Below are 15,715 nucleotides of genomic sequence, written 5' to 3'. Positions count from 1 at the left end.
TCTGTCTGTCTGTCTGTCTGTCTGTCTGTCTGTCTGTCTGTCTGTCTGTCTGTGGATAAATCATTAAAGTTATCACCTTTATGTTATGAATGCTTTTATGAAGAAATAAAAAATGCAATAAACTGCAGTTAATGTTAAATTCAGTGTTTGTGCATTTATTGCATTACATTATTTCTAACTGGGTGTTGTAATGACCAGCTGGTTCTGTTTCTCCTCCATCTGCGTGTATCATACCGGTCATCTTTGTTGAAGACTCCAGGTGGCAGATCAGGTTTGACTTTGAGTGGAAGCAGATGAGGTGTTAACACTTCTAAATCATCCAGATCTGAAGATGCTAATGAGCCTGTTGTTGTTGATTCAGCCTCACACAGTAAAGTATGGAGCCCATCTTCATCCAACATCTGCTCCAGTGCTGTTCAGAACCGTTTCTCACTGAGCGAATCAAATTCTCCCAGGTTCCTTCAAACTGGGAACCTGCTGTGGGACTAAAGTACCACTGGACACCTTTTTGTTGCAACGTCTTCATCATCTTGCTTCATCATCACTGAGATTTCTTCAACTCCACACCAGCTGATGGAAAGCTTGTTGCACTGTCAGCTCTTTAACTTGTCCTCTTCAGGCTATAAATCTCTACAGCATTGAGGCAAGCATCTGTGTTGAGTGATGGTGCAACTTCTAAATGTTCTGCTCGTATAGTGAGACGTAAAAACAACCTCATATTTTTTTATTTGTCCTCTTCCCCTTTTCACCATCAATCTGTGGATATCAGGTTGGACGATGCAATCTTCTGCTTAGCACACCTGGACTATGCAAAGACAGTCTGCATAGTCCAGCACATAGTTTGCTGGCTCAGATCATCAGATGAAAACTTTCTGATGGCTCCGTTTGACCAGGGATCCAGAATCTCTGACGTTCAGCCGAAATCTGATTCCTTCCTGTGTGACCCATCATGTCATGAAGCTCTACCTTAAGTCTAGTGATGTGGGAATCAAGCTGCTTAGAATCATGTGGCGAAGCTGCTACTCAACACACTTTGCTACACTGCAAAGACACGCCTCCTGGCTCTGATTGGCTGGTCTTGCTTCGGGGCTCTGATTGGCTGGTCTTGTTTTGGGGCTCTGATTGGTTGGTCTTGCTTCGGGGCTCTGATTGGCTGGTCTTGCTTCGGGGCTCTGATTGGCTGGTCTTGTGTCGGGGCTCTGATTGGCTGGTCTTGTTTCAGGGCTCTGATTGGCTGGTCTTGTGTCCTCCTTAAGGAGGCATTAAGGAGCATTAATGCCGCCTTACAACTATTGAGCAGGGGTGAATCAAAGAAGTTTTAAAGAGGGCTAAAAGGGGGCCACTGATGATCCTTAAAAATATATTTAAAAAAGATAAGTGCACTGCACAGTGGTGCAGTAGGTAGCTCTGTTGCCTTGCAGCAAGAAGGTTCTGGGTTCAATTCCCAGGGTCTTTCTGCATGGAGTTTGCATGTTCTCCCTGTGCATGGTGGGTTCTCTCCCACAGTCCAAAGACATGAGTGTCAGGTTAATTGGTCTGTCTAAATTGTCTCTAGGTGTGAGTGTGTGGTAGTTTGTCTGTCTCTGTGTTGGCCTGCAATTGACTGGTGACTTGTCCAGGGTGACTCACTGGACAGGTTAAGAGAGTGAGTCACCCTGGACTGGCATAGGTCACCAGCAGCCCTCATGACCCCGATGGCATAAGGGTGTAAGAAGATGGATGGATGGATGAATGGATGGAGTGCAGCGTAAATCTTGAAAGTGTTCAGTGATTCTTTATGGTGATGATGAGCTGAACTGGTTCACCACCCTGATAAAACCACTGCTTAAAGAATCAGATAAATTCATGGAATAATTATTTAACATTATTTGACCTGCTGTTGGTTAAAATGCAGGACTGTAACAATCTGATTCTGCATTATAAGCTAATAAAAAATTAAACCAGAGTTTGCATAAACTCTATATTAGGGGTCCCCAAACTTTTTCCTGAGGGCCACATAACTTTCCCCTTCTCTGCTGGAGGCCGGATTCAGTTTGTAACAGAAAAAGTGACGATTGCAGGAGCCTAAATGTAAAAATATATTGTTTTCCTGAAAGCACAATCAAATAACCGTCTCTGGGTTCTTCACAGAAAAAATCCAGGAAGGATTATTGTCCATATTTTCCTAACTATGAGCCACACCGGACTATAAACCACAACCCAAAGTTTTTTTTAACCAGTAAACATTCACATATAAACCTCAGATTTCTCTGCTGCTCCAGGTTTTCCACAGCGATGCAGCAGCAGCAGAGGGGCAGACAGCCGACATCTGAGTCATAACAGGTCGATTGAATATCACATTTAATAGGGTTGAAAAAGAAAAGTTGCCAAGTTTAGATTTAACTGAACTGATTACGGTAGTTTCTGAACGGAAACTATAACAGTAAAAGTGCTGATCCTTCATGTTCCTACTAGCATGAGCTAAACGATCAAGCAGAGTCTCTATAAATCTCAGCTGGTTAATGAGACACAAGATTTAATTTTCACCTGAGATTCATAAATAATTTGTGAACTGAGTTAATATCTAACATGTTGTTCTTCCATATAAAATCATTTCCCTTCATGTCCAGCTGGTCGGTGAAATGGACTCAGCCTCCATGTTGGTCCTGCAGCAGGTTGGAGTCAGAGCTCTGACATCACAGGTATTATGAACCTAAACTATGTTTATTATTCATCATTCATTTATGGGCTAATCCAGTGTTTTTCTCCCCTGGTCCTCCAGTCACTGCCCTGCAGCTTTGAGGCATTTCCTGCTTCAGTCACATGATTTCAGCTGATGGTTCATTAACAGAGTTGAGCTGAATGATGGGTTGAAGCAGATCTAAAACATGCAGGTCAGTGAAAACTTTATCCCACATTATGGCTGTATTCTTGTTTTATTTTATAACAACACAAAGCCATATTATCTGAAAAAACACAATGGAGAACATATTTTACTGGATATTATTGTTAATGTTGTTTTGAGACCATTTTCAAGTATTATAATGGTAACAAGTTAACAATGCAAGCTCACATCTCAATGATCAATAAACTTTTAGTTCTATTGAATGTTTAACACGAACGGCAAAACATTTAAAATATACAAAATAAATAAGTAAAATAGGAACAACAAATAAAATGAACCTCGAGGTCTGGAAACAAAATGATCCTTGAGGAAAAAGCCAGTTGAGACCAAAACACCAACTGAAAACTTTTATCATTCAGATTTTAGTAGAAAAGAGAAAAACAACAATAGGCCTTCGCAGCGCTTAGCTGCTCAGGCCTAATAAATCAGGCAAATGGAAATGATGGAGCTCATTTAGCCAGAGCTATAGCGCCCCCTGCTGCTAAAGATTTTTTCATCAAATCCATCTGAGTCATTTTAACATTTTTTATCTGGTTTTTTTTTTTATTGTAGCTAATTAAATTATACTGATGTCTTTTAAATCCAAAAATTATTTATTTTTCTATGAAAACATTATGACAACAATATGATTAATACAGATAAAACATTTAAATTATGATATATATTGTTTGTATTTAACAGCTACAATTTGTGTGTGTGTGTGTGTGTGTGTGTGTGTGTGTGTGCTGTTGTTTTTTTTGTTTGTTTGTTTGTTTGTTTGTTTATTTTTTATGTAGCAAATGTGGCTTTCTGCCCAGGGCGGCACCACGAGCAAAAAACAGAACTGCCGTCAGGGAGACGGCGCACCCTTGTGGTGTGAACACCGTAATGAAGTATGGAGAGTGGCAGACAAATTCAACGGGACTAAAACAACTTTCTGCTCCTTCTGATTGGACTAATAATTTAATCTTTGTCTATAATATTGAGTTTAAATTGTTCACTAATTAATTTTTTCTAATAATAAACCAAAACACCAAACAGAGTTCCTGGTTCAGTTAAAACTCAGTCAGACTCTGTTGGTCCACTTTGGTGATTTTACTGATTCATCAACAGAAACTTTATGAGGTGAGGTTTTACTACCCCTCAACAACAGCGCCCCCTGTGGTTCAGGTTGAAATCAGCCTGATGCTCCAGTGACCTGAACTTTAAAGGTTTTTAATACTTTATATTTTACTTCAGTGACAAACTGAGTTCCTCTGCTGCTGTAGCGGCTCGTAAACCAACATCAGTGGTTTCCTGTCTGACTGTCTGTCTCTCTCATCTTTATGGAAAAAGTTTGACCCACTTTTCTTCAGTGTCAAGGTCTGAACTTTGACTAGACCATTAAATCCCTGTGTTTCTTTCCTCTTTTAGCCATTTTGTTGTGGGTTTCCTGCTGTGTTTGGGATTTTTGTCCTGCTGATGACCCAGTTTAAACCAGGCTTGAGCTGTTAGAAAGATTATTGTTATGATTTAACCAGGAAAACCCATCCAGACTTAAAGTCTCATTTCTTTATCAGTGTTCTGAACAAAAACAACCTTAAAATTTATAATCTGGGATTAACCCCTGGATGTTGCCACTGGCGGAAACGACAAAGAGGATGACAGGAAGTAGTTGTAGTTGAAACTGCATGTTTTTAATGCCTTAATGTGTAAACAAACTTATTCACATGTGATTTTAATTCCATTTCTCAATTAACTGAAACATTGAAATGTCAACATTGTGTTTTGTTGATGGTAGTGGAATAGCAACCAAGTTTAGCACACAGTAGTAATGGAAAGGCAGCTAATGATACTCATCAGTTCATCATTAGCATTTCAGCAGCAGCTTGTTTCCAAGTTGGTCTGTATTTTCACCACAGCTGGACTGATTGTTGTCAAGTTTCCAAAGAAACTTTTGTTTTTTCCGGTGGTGGAGGCGTAGAAACCTCCTGCTATGTCTGGTGAAATTCACCAGATTATCTGGTACCAGCCCAGATAATCTGCTGGGACCAGATTATCCAGATTATCCCCTGCAGACTGTCATACATGGTGGTCTGTATTGGACTCGTGTTTTCTGCTTTTGGACAGAGAAACTTGCAGCCCGTTTTTTCCCACGTTTTGCTCAGACGGCGGCTGATTGCAGATGATCGTTTTGCTGCTGCAGAGTTTTAAAAATGCTGCTTCTGCAGCACCAACGGCTCATATTAAGATTTTTTCCACAGATATGAGCAGGAAGTCGGTTAAGCCTCATTTCCTTTGACACCTGCCCCAGTACATCGATGACTGAACATGTAAACATGAACCTCAAGGTGTCTGAAACCAACTGAGAGTCAGACTGTGGAGGAAACATCAACGTGTGGAAACAGAAAATGTTTGTTTTCCTTTGGCTGAATGACGTTGTGTTGATTTATTGTGAACAAAGTGATCAGATTTTCACCGTTTGGTCTCATGTTGTTGTTTCGGTCGTCAGTAAATAAAACCTGCAGCTGAAGCGTCTCTTCACCCTGAGCAGCTTCAGGATCTTTTTTCCGACCACAGGTTGAAGTGTTGAACGCTGACAGAAAGCGTGTGACCTTCACTTCCTGTTGCCCAACACAAACAGAAAGATCTTCATCTGTTTATAAAATACATATTTTTATTGTTTAACAGGAGAAAAAAGTCAATGTAAAATAAAAGTTCTGCTTTTGGTGTTTCATGTAAAACCTGTTCACTTTCAAGTTTTTTTTAAAAGGTCCCTGAACGTAGCGTAAATTTGTTCAGATTAAACTTTTATTTTCTAGTTTTTAAAGTTTGGCATCGCAGGTTTTCTGTTGTTTTTGTGGAAAACTGTTTCAGCATCACCAGTGGCGTTGGAGGAAACCAGTGGAGGAAGTGGGAGGTTTCTGGTCTCTGAAGCCGCTCACCGTTCTGAACTCACTGTCAAGATGGAAATGGTTTTTCTGCGTCTGCTCTGTGAGTAAAACATGTTTTCAATGTCTGGATTATTGTTTTTATTGATAAAACAGCTTAAATTAACAGGAAGTTGATGGTCAAACTGTATAAAATGATTTTATTAATGATGTTTCTGTGTCTGATAAAACTAACCTCGTTGTTTCTCGTAGTTCTGACCTCTTTGCTGTGCAGCTCGACATATCAAGGTCAGTAAACTTTAGAGAAAATTTACTTCCTGGTTGCTACGGTGACACGAAGCATCAGGAGAACGTCCTCACAGACTGTGTGTGGGTTAAAATCACATATTAGTGGTTATTTATTTATGGCAGTATTGTGAACTAAAAGAGTTTTTCTGCCTGATTAGGATGAAGTTTGATTTGCTTTCTTATTTCTAAAAGTTGCCTTTGTGTCACTTCTGCTCTGAAACGGACCTGAAACCAGGACAATAAAACAGGATGAGAGTCCTGGTGAGGTCACAGCGGCGCCACTACGAGCCTTTAGTCAGAGAAAATGTCAGCTTCACAGTTTGATTATATTTCAAAGGGCAGGATTAAACTTGTTTGATGTAATACGAGGTGACGGCTTGTCTTCAGGTCTGAGGATGCTGCTCTGGTTTATCGGGGTGAGAAAGACTCTGAGCTAAAAGCTAATGTTCTGGATTTACCTTTAATCTGTGAGATTATGACTGAAATGCCCCCAAAATGAGATGATCTGTCATTCGGTGGAGGTCTGAGTGGCGTCCCTGCTCTGGACAGACGGATAGAGTCCAGACTGATCCTGCCCTCCTCCTCCCTGTGGGAAGAGTTCAAGCCAGTCCTGCTGCTAGCAGGTCTGACTGGGAACTCAGAGACCAGTCATCTGGTCTGGGGACAGCAGACGACCCATCTGCACCGGTTACCTGTGTGAACCGACCTCAGAGCAGCTACTGAGCCTTTGCCTCTACGTGACCTAATAACATCGAGGCGCCATGATGGACATCGGAAGTGAGAGACAGGAAGTGACTGTGATTGTTTCCCAAGTTGTTGTGACTTGTTGAAGTTAAGCTAACATGTCAGTTGGGTCTCTAGTGTTTACTAGACTTTGAACTAGTTATCTTAACCAATTACGTGTTTGTTGATTTGATTATGATCAACTTCAACTGAATTTATGCCACATGATTCATACCACTAAGAAGAAGCAGCATGCCTCTTTAAAGTCTAGACACGTTTCTGTTTTTCGTACATGCTAGGCTACATGATGGTGGGGCGTTTTCTGCACAGCTGCTAATGATTAGATGGACCTTCTCCATGATGCAGTACTGACTGCCTCTTACTAATCTCTCCTATTTATGAACTATATGAATGTTAATGTTCTCACCTTATAAAAGTGTTTGCTCGAAACACAGAGCCCAGCCAGCATGCCTAGGTGGGCCCCATGTGGGGAAAAGGAGGGCAGACTATATGGGTCCCATATGGGTTTGTCCGCGGGTTCCACGATGGCCCCACATGGGCGCTACATGGGCCCTAAATGGACAAAACCCATGTGGGCCACCACCATATAGGGCCCATGCATGCTGGCAGGGAGGGCTGTCAGTCCTTGTCGGCTGTATTGTCATATCTTTCCTCATCAAAAGGTTTACGATGAAATGATAAGTTTGGTTTGCATCCTTGTCTGGTTGTGCAGCCGGCTGTGCAGCATCTTATGAGCATTTTTAAAGTGATTTTAACTGAATAAAAGGGATCTTAGACTATCAAAACACAGTGATGATGGAGAGGACTACTTACAAATAGTCCATAATCCAGGAGCAATAAACTCCTGACAGAACCGTCAAACCTGAAGTCCTGAAGTTTGGCTTTAAGCATTGATCAGTTTCCCTTCCTTCCTTTGCAGCTCGTCTTGTTGTGGATTTCAGCTCCTCTCAGCTTTTTGAAGGAACCCGGGTGACTCTGAAGTGTGAGGCGGACGACGGCTCTGAAGGATGGACCGTGAAGAGAAACACAACCAAACGCCAGTCAACATGTGGAGACGGCTGGGGGAAAAGGACCAACTCCTCCTGCACCATCGAATTCCTCTTTGTACAGGACTCTGGCCTGTACTGGTGTGAGTCCATGTCTGGATCCTCCAGCAGCAGCAGCAGCATCCAGCTCTCTGTCTCTGGTAAGATCAGACTGTGGAGTTAGTGTTGCTGTGTGGAAATGGATGAAATGCTGTAGTTTGTCTCTGTGTTGAGGTGGATCAGTGATCCTGCAGAGTCCTGTCCTCCCTGTGATGGAGGGAGATGACGTCACTCTGAGCTGCAGAGCAAAGAGTCCAGCCCACAACCTCCCAGCTGCTTTCTATAAAGATGGTTTCTTCATTGGTGATGGGTCTTCAGGTCACATGACCCTCCTCCATGTCTCCAGCTCTGATGAAGGCCTCTATAACTGCAGCATCAGCGGTCAGGGAGAGTCTCCATCCAGCAGGATCTCTGTCATAGGTGAGAAAATACAAACAAAACACAGAAACTTGAGAAAACTACTGAGGGAAAAGTGATGAGGTGATGCTCTCAGTGAATAATGACATTATGTCACATTTTAAGTTTTTCTTGATAATCTAGAAGTCATTGTGTTTCATAAGCCACACCTGAACTGGTGGATACTTCAGGGTCCTCTGGGTACCACCTGCTGATGTAGACAACACACTGAGCTGCGGCTCATCCTAAGAACTGATCCCTCAAATCCACACCTGAGGCCTCGATAAGAACAGTCAGGATGGAGACTAACTGGAACCTACACCAGTATAGCATTATGATGGTAAATGGCCTGTATCTGGGCTTTATCAAGTTCAGAGGACTCCAAAGCATCACACTACATCCAGTCATTCACACTGATGGTGATGAGCTACTGGATAGTAGCCACAGCTGCCCTGGGGCAGTCTGACTGAGGCCAGGGCCCTCTGAGCGCCGCCAGCAGGCCAGGAGGGTGAAGTGCCTTTCCCAAAGACACAACGACAGAGATGGACAGAGCAGGGATTGAACCAGCAACCCACTCATGGTGGGACTCCTACCACCGTCACCAACCAATCATCAACGGTTTAGCGACTGAGAGCAAATATCACTTCTTTGTGCTGGTTTGTTCGCTTTTTGTCCTGAAGGCTGAGGTGTTTGAAACTGTTAAAATAATCAACATGGAGGTTGTAACGTGTTTGTTGAGGCCCAAACTGAACCTGTAAACATCAGAACATCTCTGAACCAGCAGCTGCTGTGGTTGGGGTCAGGCAGAACGAGTTCAAGCCTGCATGTAGCAATACCGAATAATTCTCACTCTTTTATTTCTGTAGTCTGATCAAGGTGTTCTCACTTATTAGGTTTTCCATCTTATAAGCCACTAAATATGTGCAACATAAGCAACATTGTCCAACATTGCACTGCCACACATTAATAATCTCATGATTTAAAGAGATGTGGAGAGAAGTTACCCAAAGTGGTTCAAGGAAGTCGCTGTTTTGAACCATTGATGAGGTCATGGGGGGTCGTACAGGCGAAGGCCGGCCATGCCGTTCAACCCAACCAATGAGCTGCGAGAGCAATGAGGAGCGGGAGTTTAGCTGGTCTCTCAGATTGTACCAACCCAACCAATGAGCTGCTGACTCTCAGATTGTACCAACCCAACCAATGAGTTGCTGACTCTCAGATTGTACCAACTCAACCAATGAGTTGCTGACTCTCAGATTGTACCAACCCAACCAATGAGTTGCTGACTCTCAGATTGTACCAACCCAACCAATGAGCTGCTGACTCTCAGATTGTACCAACCCAACCAATGAGCTGCTGACTCTCAGATTGTAGCTGAAGTTCCTTCTGCATGTTGCCTCTCAGCTCCTGGTGAACTCAGAACATTAATTTAAAATGTGTTTTATCTACAGCCAAACCTGCAGCCACCCCGCCATCCTCCGGAGCCGCGCCCTCCGCCTCGGGCCCCTTACAGCTCGCATACACAGTGCTGCGCCACCTGGTGGTGTTCTGTCCATACTTCATCTCCACCATCATCATGGTGTCGTTATATCAACCCAGACCGTTCGGTAACTCTTTAACTTTCTCATCAAAGATGAAACTTCTGACTCACAATAACATCAGAGTTGACTGTTTGTGTTTTAACACTTTCCATGTCTTTGACAGCAGAAACCAACCTGGAAAGTTCCCCACCCACAGAGTCTGAGCCAGGAATAGAGGTCAAGGTCGAGGTTACTGCAAAGAACTGTGTGTAATTTCAGAGACAATGTTCCTGTCAAAATGTATCAAAATGTATATTTCATGATCAGTTTATTAAGCTTTCAAAGGTACTGAAGCCTCCCTTTATTCTGAAGGGGAAAACATGTTCCTTAAACATGTCAGAGATTTTAAATATGAGATGCAGACTGGACACCCTAAAGGAGAAAACCTCAGGAAGTTTCTGAAATAAAAAATATTATGAGAATAACACAATATCATCTGCATAGAGGAAAATCCTTATGAGGAAAACTGTCAGTTTCACGGTAAACTTTGGCGTGTTAAAGCGCTGTTACAGCGCCACCTGCTGCTCATGAACTAGACTGACATGTTTTTATCGTTTATAGTGACTTTAATATATGATGACCTTATATTATTTGTTGTAATATTTCATGTGTTCATAAAAAATAGACATTTATAAAACTGAACTTTTACTCTTTTTGTGTTCTAAATGCACAAATGGGATCATAACATGGAGGGTTGGGAACTTAACTGGTTCTACTGGGCAGACTGGGACAAAGTTGTAACACCAGTGCAAAAGAAAATCACATGTGGGATTCCTCAAGGGTTTGTTCTTGACCCACTTTTATGTATAATTCACCTATATAAGATTATATGACTGCATTTCTTGTCACACCTGTGTTCCTAAAACTCTTAGATCTTTACCTGGTCCAACACGCCTGAATCAAATGGCTGAATCACTTCCTCAAGTTCTCCAGAGTCCTGAAAAACCCTGATTATTTGACTCAGGTGTGTTGAAGCAGAGAAACATTTAAAAGTTGCAGGACATCAGGCTGGATCAGAGAACCCTGATCTACAGGATGTGAATGTTTTACACCTAAATCAATCTCAGTTACCTGTCAGAACCACAGAAACATGTCAACCAGGTCTAGCATAAAAAAACAGAGTACCACATTACTGAGATTATGAGAATAAAAATGTTTTAAGAGATATTCCTCTAATTTCTTTAATGAAATAAACAAATTAGCCTCCCTTAAAAAGAAAATCCACAAGCTACAGATTTTACAGACTGGTAATTACAACTTATTTAATCAGAATGATGTGATTTTATTTATTACACACTGATTCTACCTGCATCATGTCTAAGTAAAACATTTAAACAAATTCTTTATAAACTGAATATATGTGAAGTTGTGTCTTACAACAAAATGTGTTCAAGCTCCTAAATTCTTTATTTTGAATAAGATTAATATCTAGAATACCCTGGAGTCATGTGAAGAGATCTACAGTACAGAAGAAGAGCAGCAGCTGGAGAAAAAAATGTTTGTTTAACATTTCAGCAACACTGCAGTTTGGTGTTTTACATCATAAAACACAAAAATAAAGTCAGAAAAACATCATACAGTAACCAAATGAAAAACCAGCAACAAACATTAGATTTTAATGAGTTAATCATCAATATGCATCAAATATTTTGAGCAATGTTTCAATTATGGTTCAAAAACAACTCCAACAGGTAGGATTCTGGCCTTGATCCAAATATTTACTAAGCAAGCTACATATTTGGCTCCAAACTACATAATTAGTTTGCAACTAAAGGAATACAGATTTTATGGGATGCCATTTGTAAAGTTACATAATTTAACATTAAAAGCAATAAGTTGGCTTATTTAACAAAAAATATATATGAATATTTTTGCTCTGACCAGAAGTTTAGTCAGCAAGTTACTTATTTAGTTTCAAATATATATTGAGGAAGCTAGATAGTCTTTGTAATTGCAAAAATTCAACTCCAAACTAAATATTTAGTGTTTAATGTTTGGTGACGTTATGTAAACTGAGTGCACACGTGACCCATTGACAGCCAATGAGCATGCAGCTTCTCAGACAGAAGTTGTTTTGCTTTATTTAGACACATTTATTAAGCTGTTCTCACAGTAATTTACACTTCAACAGCCATGTTCTGCTCTCTGTTCATCTGACCAGTAGAGGTAACAATGGGAGCTGGTTCCGGTGACCCAGAGGGCAGATATAAGGCCGAGCAGAATGTTATTTTCAGGGAAGCCATCGCAGACGGTCCCTCAGGGAGACACCAGCAGAACAGCAGACAGCAGGGACAGAAAGGCGTCGCTGGAAAAACAAACACAGTCCAGATAGTTCGGCTTATCGGTCCGTTTAATGAACGAAACCAGATTTTCAAAACATTCAGGACCAACGACCCGCGGCGGCGAGGTCCAATAACTACACAAACAGAACCGAACCCGCCCGGTACCGGCTGCACACCGGCTTCCTGTCATTTAACACAGAAACATCTCCCGTGTCACGTAAAAACCACCAGAATCTTCGAGAAAAGGTCCAAAAAGCCGAACCGGTACCGCTGCTGAGGTAGAGAGAGCAGCGACCTCCCTCAGATCCTGTTCGTCATGAGCCTGGAGCCGACAGCAGACACGTCTTCCGCTGGGTCGGGTGGCGCTGCCGCCCCCTGGTGGCCAGGAGGAGAAAAACACTAGGTTTAACGTTTCTTTATCATTTTATTATTCAATTACACATATTTCAACAATGTTTACAGAGTGTTATTTTAATATTTTACATTTCTCCTCAACTAGTTAATAACACTTATACTTTTTACACAATATCTGATACATTTTTGTATCAGAAAAAAACAAACAAAAAAACAAAAAGAAAAAGCAGTACCTCTCAATTTTCCATGTTTAAAGTTTCTCTTTCAGTTCAAGTCAAGCTTTTTTGTGACATACATCAGCAACAAAGTGTAAAGATTTTTCTGAAGATTTTACAGAGGCCATAATACGCAGACATATTCAATAAATTAGAATATTATTGAAAAGTTAGTTAATAATAGTCACTATTTGAAATGAAATATATGAACTAAATAACAGATTGATGTTTTCAATCCTTTATTTCAGTTAAGACTTACAGCTAATAGTGAAAATAACATTTAAGATTAGAATATTACATTAGACCAATAAAAACACACATTTTAATACAGAAATGTGAGCTTAATGAAACATGTTTAAGGTTATTATTATTTCCATAAACTTGTTGGATTGTTTTACAGAGACAATCAGATTTTGAATGGCGACCTACACGATGTAACTCCCATCATCCGCCACCAGGTGGAGCTATAACGTGTCCGCTGATCTCCACCCGGAGTTTAAACTGTCAGATCCTCAAATAACTGATGTTTTCAGACTTTTTCCAAGTCAAATCAAGTCTTTAATAATTCATATCATCACAGCTTTAATAATTTTATTTAAAGTGTTCTTACATTTTAGCACTAAAATATCCCAAGTTTACATAGAAAGAAAAACTGCTGTAATGCGTGGAAACTCCAGCAGGGGGCGCTTTTTCATCTTTAAATTCACCAGAAAACTTTAAAAATAAATATGAAATTAGAAACTCTCCTCATCTTGTTGATCTACTTTTTATCCTCCTCATATGACGTCATGTGATCGTCAACAGAAACCAGAGAAGAAGAGAAGCCTGTTTGGTAATTATAGCGTTAGCAGGAGGGAACCAGCTGTAAATCACAGGCTGAGTCCATAAACCCAGGAATCCAGATGTGTTCTGGTTCTGTGCAGCAGATGTTTGACATGAATCATCAGGAAGTCCCGCCCTCCCAGATGCATTTACCTTCTGAACCCCTGGTAGTTTCATCTGTTTGACAAAATATTTAATAAATCATAAATATAAACTTTGATCCAGCAAGAACTCAAAACTCAATCAATTTAATATTTATATCTGTTTTTTAACTATTAAAAACATTAAATAAATATATTGTATCAGTTATTCATCAGGTAAATGAATAAAAATAAAAATTTGACTCATTACAGCTCAATAACTAAATTATCAAAATAACATTAGTCACACAACCAGCCAATCACCTTGTTGTCTAGCAGTGTTAGCCCCGCCTACCCCTTTAACAGGTAAAGCAGACAAATAATATAAAAACAGGATTATAAAATGATTGTACAAAATGCTGATATAAAATGTTTTCATCATGATGAATTCAAAACGAGTTTCATAAGTTTTGCATCAATTTGTTTATTAGAAATTATAAAAATGTTTGCATTTGTATTACATTTACTAATTTAATTAGTAAACACTGGTTATTTTAGTTCCTATTATATAAAACACATAAATTTGAGGTAAAATATGAATATAAACCACCAGATTTGCTCAGATTCACATAATTATACTCACTTTGAGAGAAGAGCTAATTAAAAAGAGAAACAGGTTTATTATTTCAGTTTTTATATACATAAACATTGGATATTACAGTACAATGTTATGAATAAACATTATTTAAAACAGATTATTTAACAATGTTTAACTATTTGGTCTGAAAACTGTCAACATCAATAATCTGTAATAATGAATTTACAGGGATTATCAGCAGATTTCACTTCTGTTTCTATGTTATTAATCTGATCTGTTTGGAAATGTGGTTTAAATAAATAAAATGTATCAATGGGAGCTCAGTCACAGTAACTCATCATATTTCATCCAAACAGGAACCAGAACCAAAACAGGGCGGGACTTAAAATCACCATGGAAACAGCAAAGGCAGTGAAGGTGGAAGAAGCGTTAAAGCCGTTTCTGTTCAGTCGGAGTTTTTCCCTCCACCTGTAAATGGCTTCAACACCTGAGGCAGTAAGAAAACGCCTCGACCTCACCGACCGCTTCCTCCTCACCGCTTCCTGCTGACCTCAGGTCACTCTGAGGTCAGCAGGAGGCGACATTATAAAAGTAATGCAAATGACCAAACAAAAAATAAATAAATCTGATCTGAGCATCGAGATCTGCAGCCAGAGATGGAAAAGTTTCTATCCAATTAGAAAACAGCAGACCGGCCCTTTAAATGAGATCCCACTGATGATGTCATCGGCACGCCCCTCGTCTCAGTGTGACATCATCAACCGCAATCTGGCCTCGTCGTCCGGGTCTTCGCTCGGCCTTCAGCAGCACCTGCACACATCATCATCATCATCATCATCATCATCATCATCATTCTGATCAAATTCTGAATATTTATAATAATCTTCATCATAATCATCATGTAACTTACTTTGTCCACTGACTGCGTCTCCAAGGTAACCTGTGTCTGCCTCCACCCCTGCCCACCTGTCCGGCTCCAGAGGGCGGAGCCATACCTGAAACAGCCAATCAGGGTCAAGCTTTCACCCAGCACCATCCAGCAGCAGACTGGTTAGAGGTCAGAGGTCACGGCCGCTGCGGTACCTTTGGTCCCGTCCTTTCTTGCGGACGAATAGCTGCAGGACTCCCACCTGACGCCCCGTCAGCCAATGGGAGAAGGAGAAGCAGGCGTCGCCACGGTTCCACGGAGGGAGAATCTGGACGGCCAATCGGGCGCCTCGGACGCTGCGCTGGCCCTCCTTCAGCTCCGGGACCGACAGGTACCGCCCACCTGGGCCAGGAGGCAGAATCACTCTGGGGTCATGTTGCTCCACAGAGCTGCTGATGTCCAGGTGTCGTTACCTGCAGGAGCGTCCACAGATTCCCAGGACAGATCTCCGTCTCGCTCAGAGATCCAGCTGCAGACGCCACGACTGAAGCTGCAGCGCAGATCACCGGCCGCTGCAACAGAGCAACGGAGTCAGAGCAACGACAGAGTCAGAGCAACTTCAGAGTCAGAGCAACTTCAGAGTCAGAGCAACGACAGAGTCAGAGCAACT

General features: G+C 41.1%; 2 protein-coding genes and 1 long non-coding RNA gene across 5 annotated transcripts in view; 1 reads left to right on the top strand and 2 right to left on the bottom strand.

Moving 5' to 3' along the window:
- The window catches only part of LOC107838173 (uncharacterized), a 14,438-nt gene extending 6,482 nt beyond the window's left edge, over positions 1-7,956 (bottom strand). The window contains exons 1-2 of the long non-coding RNA XR_001664226.1: positions 7,874-7,956; positions 3,975-3,979 (exon numbers count right to left, since the gene is read on the bottom strand). This is a non-coding gene — a long non-coding RNA (uncharacterized LOC107838173). The remainder of the gene's footprint in view (positions 1-3,974; positions 3,980-7,873) is intronic.
- On the top strand, positions 2,579-10,468 carry LOC103149119 (high affinity immunoglobulin gamma Fc receptor I-like). 2 transcript variants are annotated; one of them, XM_016679693.1, is made up of 8 exons: positions 2,579-2,681; positions 2,762-2,873; positions 5,707-5,836; positions 5,986-6,021; positions 7,685-7,951; positions 8,025-8,270; positions 9,698-9,853; positions 9,954-10,468. In XM_016679693.1, exons 2-8 carry the CDS (start codon positions 2,868-2,870, stop codon positions 10,037-10,039), a joined length of 927 nt encoding a protein of 308 aa, XP_016535179.1. In that variant the 5' UTR covers positions 2,579-2,681; positions 2,762-2,867; the 3' UTR covers positions 10,040-10,468. The 2 variants fall into 2 exon arrangements, with proteins under 2 accessions (XP_016535179.1, XP_016535178.1); XM_016679692.1 differs by having other exon boundaries at positions 9,951-10,468.
- Positions 10,469-14,043: 3,575 nt separating this feature from the next.
- The window catches only part of LOC103149089 (nephronectin), a 10,895-nt gene continuing 9,223 nt past the window's right edge, over positions 14,044-15,715 (bottom strand). For both annotated transcript variants that reach the window (XM_007568106.2, XM_016679691.1), the window contains 4 exons: positions 15,519-15,617; positions 15,261-15,447; positions 15,088-15,172; positions 14,044-14,987 (listed from right to left, as the gene is read on the bottom strand). In XM_007568106.2, coding sequence (XP_007568168.1) covers positions 14,901-14,987; positions 15,088-15,172; positions 15,261-15,447; positions 15,519-15,617 — 458 coding nt within the window. In that variant the 3' untranslated portion in view covers positions 14,044-14,900. The remainder of the gene's footprint in view (positions 14,988-15,087; positions 15,173-15,260; positions 15,448-15,518; positions 15,618-15,715) is intronic.

This window comes from Poecilia formosa, unplaced genomic scaffold (assembly GCF_000485575.1).
Source record: "Poecilia formosa unplaced genomic scaffold, Poecilia_formosa-5.1.2 Scaffold217, whole genome shotgun sequence".
NCBI lineage: Eukaryota > Metazoa > Chordata > Actinopteri > Cyprinodontiformes > Poeciliidae > Poecilia > Poecilia formosa.
This window is presented reverse-complemented; position numbering and strand designations above follow the sequence as displayed.

Coding starts and splice junctions, on each gene's coding strand:
- LOC103149119 (XM_016679692.1), top strand. Junction 5,837..5,985: donor GGTTTTTCTGCGTCTGCTCT/GTGAGTAAAACA, acceptor TGTTTCTCGTAG/TTCTGACCTCTTTGCTGTGC. Junction 9,854..9,950: donor ATATCAACCCAGACCGTTCG/GTAACTCTTTAA, acceptor TGTCTTTGACAG/CAGAAACCAACCTGGAAAGT.